The sequence below is a fragment of the Rutidosis leptorrhynchoides genome, chromosome 2, assembly GCF_046630445.1.
Source record: "Rutidosis leptorrhynchoides isolate AG116_Rl617_1_P2 chromosome 2, CSIRO_AGI_Rlap_v1, whole genome shotgun sequence".
In the NCBI taxonomy this organism is placed as follows: Eukaryota; Viridiplantae; Streptophyta; class Magnoliopsida; order Asterales; family Asteraceae; genus Rutidosis; species Rutidosis leptorrhynchoides.
The window spans coordinates 445,925,857-445,934,157 of NC_092334.1; the positions used below are offsets into that span (position 1 = coordinate 445,925,857).

At 34.1% G+C, this 8,301-nt stretch overlaps 1 protein-coding gene across 1 annotated transcript; it reads right to left on the reverse strand.

Annotated features, from left to right (window-relative positions):
- Positions 1 to 3,242: 3,242 nt before the first annotated feature.
- LOC139892457 (uncharacterized) lies at positions 3,243 to 7,747 on the reverse strand. The gene is made up of 14 exons (XM_071875553.1): positions 7,536 to 7,747; positions 6,434 to 6,531; positions 6,239 to 6,339; positions 6,050 to 6,128; positions 5,889 to 5,949; positions 5,746 to 5,792; positions 5,568 to 5,660; positions 5,365 to 5,455; positions 4,887 to 4,935; positions 4,658 to 4,774; positions 4,408 to 4,555; positions 3,880 to 3,972; positions 3,690 to 3,801; positions 3,243 to 3,592 (listed from the first exon to the last, which is right to left on the reverse strand). The coding sequence occupies exons 1-14, from the start codon at positions 7,600 to 7,602 to the stop codon at positions 3,492 to 3,494; spliced, it is 1,257 nt and encodes a 418-aa protein (XP_071731654.1). The 5' UTR covers positions 7,603 to 7,747; the 3' UTR covers positions 3,243 to 3,491.
- Positions 7,748 to 8,301: the final 554 nt, after the last annotated feature.

Consider the following 8,301-nt stretch of genomic DNA (forward strand, 5'->3'; position numbering starts at 1 on the left):
AGATAACCGTAATTCTTTGAGATTATATTAAAAAGAATAAGTTAAAAATTATCTTTGACTCTGATTTATATTACTTGCTTGATTATATGCTTAACTTTAAAAACCATTTTAATTAAATAAAGAATTGTATTCACCCCCTCTGTAATACTTTGTTATTTTGGGACCATCAATTACGAACGTTAACAAACCCTTTTATCTGTCAATTACGTTGCTTACTAAACTTTAAAAATCAAAAACAAACCACCACCGCCGTCAACCACCATCACTTTCGTAAAAAACCTACAATTTCAATTTTTTTAAGAAATCGAAGGTGCAAACTTGAAGATCACCCAATTGATCGAACTCAAAGGTTTCATTTTGGAGAAATAGCAAGTTTCAAACTCCATACATGTGTACAATGGAAGATAATGAGGTAAATCTTCTCCAAACTTGGTTTTTTCTTCCGAGCATCTCATTGAACAGTTGGCGTGCAATATATATCGTTTTCTAGTGGTCGTATGGTTCGCAAGTCTTTTGTCAAAAATCTTGTGATCCATATTATGCACGAGTCGCATAATAGAAACTTTTTTTTTTTTTTTTGCCAAATATTACTCTTATGGTCGTATGGTCGCGACGTTGCGACCTTGCAAGTTTAACTAACATAAATTGTTTTTTTGTCAAATTTTCAAGCACAAACGTTTAATTCATTGACTCTGAAGAACGACGACGACGACGACGACGACGACGACAACAACAACAACAACAACACCTGAGTGGTGTATGGGAGAGGTGAGATGTAGACAATCCTTCCCTTATCCGAGAATAAAGATAAGTCATTTCTCCACCCAGAGTGAAACACTCTCAAAAGTAGAGAAAGTCATCCCTCTCTTTATTCGACGAATAAAGAGATTGCTTCCGAGAGGCCTCCGGCCTTAAGTAGGAAAAATATTTAAAAAAAAAAATAAAAATACTAAAATAAAAATAATAATAGACGCCATGAAAATGGTAGAATCAAATTTCCTTAGGTTTTAAATCCTGCCTGGAATTTAATTTAGGCTCTAAGAGTCAGTCAAGTCGCCAATAAATCGACGATTGTTGTCGACTCAATAGAGCCATTATTACTCTTATCAACACCACCTTGACAAAACAACAAAAGGTTATATTTAGACGAACTTGCTTTGGTTTGTAGTTAGATCTTAGGTGTCCGAGTAACAATCCGGTTCTCGTGCATCATATGCTACAGTTAGGTTGTGCTAGACACCCAAGGGTTGTTGATAGACACATAGAGGAGGATGGTGAATTATGGTTCAAAGTGGGTAGTAGGTATTGTATTCGGTTCGGTCGACGGGAGTTCTGTTTGGCTGCAGGTTTCAAATTCGGCCAAAACACAAACTTTTCAGACATCATTACGCCTACACTGAAGGACAAGACCCCACCCATTAAGGTTCGTTGTTTCTCTACCCTTCCACCCGCACGGTCGATAACGATACAGGATGTTACCAAACGGTTTACGAACGAGGAATTAGATACCAGTGACGATGAAAGTGCGACTGACACTTATACTGATTTTCGGGAGGGGTTGATGGGTAAGCAAGGGACTCACGTTGTCAACCCGGACTTACTGAGGTTGGTAGAGGATTTCATTAGTCCTGACCAGTTTCCTTGGGGTTCACGTGTTTGGGACACTACCTATCCGTATCTGGTGGTAGGGAGGCGGAAGGCTAGTACATTGCAGCCGGGGTGAAGTACACATTAGGCGGTTTTATGTGAGCGTTTAAGGTAATTTCATTATGCATAATCTAGAAGTCTTGGGAACTAGTATTTATTATTTTATAAAATTACTTGAGTAATGTAATGCTTTTGTAGATTTAGATTTGGGAGGCGTACTGCAAGACTATCAAAGAATTCACGGTTAAGAGGGTGACAGGGTTTCCCAAAGGGATTTTCTGGGACAGGACTGGAGCATCATTCAGCTATGAACAATACACGAGACTACATGTCGAGGTCAGGAATAATCAACGCCTATCAAAAGTTTGAATTTAGTATTTAATAATAAAACCCTTGTACTAACAAGTAACTTGGCATGATGATGCGGTAGAAGGTGGTTAGACCAACGAGAGTTTTAAGGACCACCGAGACTGAGGCGACTTGTGGGTGGTGGGTGGATAGTTGTGCATTTTTTGTCGGGCCAGAAGAGGCGACACACGAGGACCATGCGATTGAGGATCCTCTGACAGAGGATCATCCGAATGGGGTCATGGGATAGAGGTTGAGGGTACCGGGGCTCATTGAATTGAGATTCCTTTGACAGATGATCATGGTAGTGGGAGTCGCCCAGATTCGGTTGTTGATCTTTAGCGGAGGCTTGACGAGCTGGTGCAACGAGTTGACGAGCAGGCCGACCAAATAAAGAACCAGACAGACATAATAATGGCCCAGGATGGCCACATCCAGGACCCAACCCCCAACCAGAACAAAAAGATTGATATATTAGGTTAAAATTTGTATTTAAAAAATCGACTGCAACTAACAATTATTGTTTGATTCTGTACACTTTAAATTAAAATTTGTGTTATATCATCAGGCCAAAGACCCCTTTCGTACTTTTTCTTAACCAACTGAAAATACATAAAAATTCAGCGAGCAGCTAAAAAGGACCCTTTTATAACACTAGACTAGAAGAATGTACCTAATATAAGAAACCATACTCGCAACTACTGTATTTCGAAAAATGTACCTGCTCTAGAAAAAAAATGCGTTCACTTGGCGGTACAGATTTAGGGGTGTACACTTTTTTTTTTTTTTTTTTTTTTTTTTTTTTGAAAGGCAGGGGTGTACAATGTTTATATAAAATATAATTGTTTCAATTAGGCAAATCTGTTGGTTTTGTGTTTTATAATTAATTTATATTTATAATTATATGTTTTGCTTCCCTTCTGTTCCTAAACTTTTCAGGAACATAAATTTTGAATACTTGCAATTGAAATTGATGTTCTTTATACAAGTGTTAATAATGTACAAAGTAGCAAGATGCTTTTTGATTTGGATGATAGTTAGAACAGTTAAAAAATAATCAGTGCACGTTCTTTAGTTGTTTACTCGAAGGTTGAGTATGTGATCATCAATAGAAAATGGGCAAGTAATCAACTATGTTATTAATCACAAGACCAATAAACTGATTAGCCAGTTTTACATTTAGGTTTAAGTTCAAAATATTATACTTAAATTGATTTAAAAAAAAAAAAAAAAAAAAAAGTCTCGAAATCGGAGTTCATTACACAAGATTCACAAAATAATACAAATACTCAGGTGTATGTTCAAGCCTGCATAGTATAAAAAGAATACAAATTCCCTACAAACTTCATTATGCTTTACTACCACCTTATATATTGTCCAATTGGGAAGAAGAAGTTGAACAGGGTAACATTATTCGTTTAAAGTTGATATAAAAAATTAAATAACGAGAGGACTTACACAATTACGATTTGGCCATCATCTTATTTTTTATTTTTTTATAAGATAATCTCTTGTTGAACGCTAACATTAAGTGTCTTGTTAGGAAGAACAATGCAATTGATTACCACTACTTCATCTTCAACATTAACAGATTCACCTGATATTAGAACATTAAACAATGAATGTCTTAGTAATCAAAAAATTTGAAGTTTTTTTTAGTCAAAGCTTTGACTAGATTAAAACATGATTTGTACCAAGAATTGTTACTCCAAGCTTTGCATTGTGATCTCCTTCAGCCTGGACACGTGACCACCGCCCAAGTGAACATTTCCAGCCAACAATTGAATTAATAACGACTGCATTTTCCTATATTTACACAAATAATAATGTTAAATGACATATTTGATCCTCAAAAAACCAATGGCCAGTGATGAACTGTTATACCTTGATTTCAACGTCGTCAAGAATGATACAATTGATCAGCCGCACACCAGCTCCTATACGAGCATTAGCAGATACAGAAACATTTGGACCAATCTGTGCAAAATTATGGATCAATATGGAATGAAGTTGATCAAATTAGACACCCAAACACATTGCATGATATGAATATTTTAGTAGCATCCACAATGGTTTATAATATACATGCTTACTCGAATGCAATTTGTAGGTGGTACGTGCCTCATAAGAATTTACATGATCAAACGAAATTAACAAACTTAAAAACCAGATTGGCAATTTTAGTAGTGTCAAAAGTCGTATCAAGAGTATTTTGTGTGCATAAACATCCTACTGTATATCATTATATTTGATATATTATGAAGAAAAAAAAAATTGGGAAAAAAGTTATCTTGATCAAACCCATCCCAGATGTAACAAAAGGTTATCTATTTGACCCTTTATCAAGACACCTGCCCTGCCCATTTTGCCACCTATACTGAAAACAAATCAGTAAAGAAGAGGCCCACATACTTTTGCAGTTGGATGAACTTTTGCTGACGGATGAATATAAACATCACCGATAATGGCAGCACTCTTTGTGCCATCCCCTTCAGTCAAAAGATGGGGTGATGTGTGCCGAAACAGGGAAAGGTACAAGCCAGAGCATTTCAACGACATTCTGCATAAACGGTAAACAATGTATAAATCGTATTATAATGAACTGGCTTGATAAAGGGTGAAATAAAAGAATAGAGATAGACAAGTTATGATAGTTGCTTACCCAGGTGTTTTTATTTGTTCCCAAAAATCCATAGTTTCATACGTGTACAACTGTTTCTTTCCTGCAAAGGGTGATAATATATCTTGGTCCAATCTTACAAATTCTGCAGGAAAACTCCTGTAAGATGTAAATTTATCAGGACAAAATAGTAAAAAAGTGAATATAATAAAAAAAAAATAATAATAATATAACGTCAACAAACTTCTGATCCCGATTCATTAATTAGTACCTTGTTGCTGATTGTAGGGCTTCGAAGCTGGATTGACGTCTTAGGTTAGCTGCATGGGAATACAACAAACATATCAAAGTTTGCATGATACCACATTGGTGAAAGAAATGTCACCTAAACGCCGTATATAGTTTTCAGGATTGATTAAAGAAGTTGCTTCTATACAGAATCTAGTAAAAAGTTTATTAGATTGGATTTAATCAGTTTATGGAGTGTCACTTAAGCGATACTCCTATATTATTCATTAGATTTCTAAAAACATGTAACAAACTTACAAACATGTCGTGTACATTTAATGGAATGAGTGCATGACCGATATAGGAGAAATGCTCGAATATGGATCGTTAATGAGTTATAGTTACTGGCTCTAAACAGGCAGCTTATGACAGCAACAAAATAAATTATCAGGATCTAGTTAAGCGCTATGTAACAACGAAAAAAATAAAATTTATTGCAGTAGTGATATATTATAACTAACCTCTGTCTTTTCGCTGTGAGGAAACACCCTGAATGGCGTTAAATATCTCGGGTGTAAATACATAAACACCACAGTTTATTCGGTCACTAACCTGTAAAGATCAGATACAATATTAGAGACCAAAAGAGTAACTACATATGATAATGCAAGTAATGACTTAATAACATTAACTGCAAAGTGGTTGAATTTACTTAATTACATACAAAAGTTTCAGGTTTTTCTGTATAATGCAACAACTCGTTGGTGTTTGGATCAGCAACCAGTTCCCCAAATTGGTCTGCAGATTCAGGAGAAACCTACACCACAAATTCCAAGTAAGAAAAAAAAGTCCCCGACTTTGAGTTTCAATATGCTATTAATTTATTAGTAAACTATACAAACCTTAATTACAAGGATTGTTCCCATCCCACCATATCTTTTATGAGCATCTATGATTATATAAAGTGTATATGAGCACAAGTCATTTATAGTTTCATACATTCAGTTTCATATCAGCACTTAACGAGTCAATAATAGAAGTGTACCAAGCATCTCGGTTAACGGGAAACTACAGCAGACATCACAGTTCAATAAGAAGATGTGCGACTGTCATGTTAAAAAAACACACACACACACATTAAGATTCTTTATAAAAACTTAGGACAATTTCAAATGATAAGGGACAAGTATGGGTGAAGGAAAAAACCGGGCTATCTTCCATGATAAGATCTCGGAAATTGTATAGTCCACCAGCAGACCCATGTGGTTTGTCCTCTTTCAAGTATCTATTTAAGAGATTAAACAAAAGCAAGACATAATGACAAAATGGAAATTTCAGATCAACTTCAACTCAAAGGCTTAAGAATCTAAGATGAAAAAGAATATAGAATTTTACCTTACAGGGACTTTGAGTTCATTGGAAATTGAAGATACATATAACGCAAACTCACGCTCTTCGTAGAAACCAACTAGATAGATTTGTGCCAAGTTTGGTATCTATGACAGAACGAATCATGATTCTAGTTTACAGTTTTGTACAACAAAATGCAGCACACTACGATGCATTTGAGGATGTGAACAAATAGATTACCTTTTTACAGGCAAAGATTGGATGATGAACCATTGGCTGTCCTGCCAGGGGAAAAAGTGGCTTTGGAATATTCAGTGACAACGGCCTAAAACGAGTTCCTGAAAACAACAATCATTATGTTCAACATGAATCTATTCTATTGAATCTATATAAAAATAATAAAATAAGATTAAAAAAGAATCACTGATTCCAATTAATATTAATATTAATATAAATTACATATAAAAAGTAGAATAACTTTATCTACTTTTCACAAACAAATTCCATATCAAACTCAAAACGATACAGTTGTATTTAGCACTGGTAAACTTGTTGAAAGAAAAAGGCAAGGTTGCAAAATTCGCTATTCAGGGATTAATCGGTCGGGACTTCAAAAGGAGTAATCGGCAATTCGGGGATTAATCGGGGATTAATCAGATTGTAATTTATAAATTTATCTATTAAATTTCAAAAATTATATGTGTAAATACATAAAAAAAAAACATAAACATAAACTTTAACATAATTGTCTAAAATTGTTCATTTTGTTCAAAAACTGTAAAGTTCTGTTTAAATTCATGTTAAAATGCTGACCAACTTTGACCGACTTTGATTATCAAATTCGATTTTGACCCATCAATCGACGTTGACCAATCAACTAAACGGATTTTGATAAATCGGAACGGATTGCTCTTAAAAATGAGTAATCCGGGATTAATCGTAATTTGGAAAATCTGAACGGATTGCTCTTATAAATTGCATATAGGTAACATAACAAGAACAACATGAACAAATATGTATCTGTATCTGTACATGATACACAAGATAAAAAAAACTTGTGAAGTTTTCAATTCAATGCTCGAGAATATCATCAAACACTTGAAATGAGATAAAATTTATCAACTTATTGATTTGTATGATTCAAATTGTGAGTTTTGATCAGTTATATTAAGAGTTTGGATGTATATCTATATCCATATACATATCCATATTCATAAAAACAAATCAGCTACATTAGTGGAATGAGATCTAGCGAATTGAAATCGAGCAACAAACTATCTTACTATAAATGATCATGAAGTGATTATATAATAGTAATTGACGCAATTAACATAACAAGTACCTTTAGTAGGACCACCAACCATGATCACTGCAACAGCTCTTTCATCATCGGTGCTCATTATCCCCATTAGATCGCTAATTTCTTACAATTCGAATCTAAGATGTTGATGCAGGAACAAGTGAAAAGAATTCAACCACACTTGAATTGATATTGATATTTAATTGATTTGATTTGATTTGGATATAAATGTAAGAGTGAAAAGGGATAAGTTAACTTGCATACATGGCAATTGGTCATTGTACATGATCTATCACTTCAGAATTTATTTGGGGAACACAAGATGCCGACACTTTTGGGATCGGGACTGACGTCACTCTAATTCTCTGCCATTTAAAATTTTAAAAATATAAAATAGAAAGTAAAATATACTCATCATTTACCACCCAAACAAGTTATTATTAGATAATACAACGTCAACAGAAACATGGAGACCAATTCCAAAGATTCAACTGACAACTCAACTCAGCACCTTCTAATAAGACTGAAAAAAACCTTTGATTCCTATTATTCATAACATATACTTCCTCCCTAGCATATTGATAGAGTATAATTCTATTTTGAACTTCAAATTAATAATCTACTTTTATATATAATTCTAATTCTAATTCTAATTCTAATTCTATTTTGGACTTCATATTAATAGTCTACTTTTATAAATATATAAAAATAATAAGGTTTATACTCTTAATTTTTGCCTATAAGACAAAAAATTAGGTAAAAATAATTAGTAAACTGTAGGGGGAAAAAGAATTACTCCATACTGTTG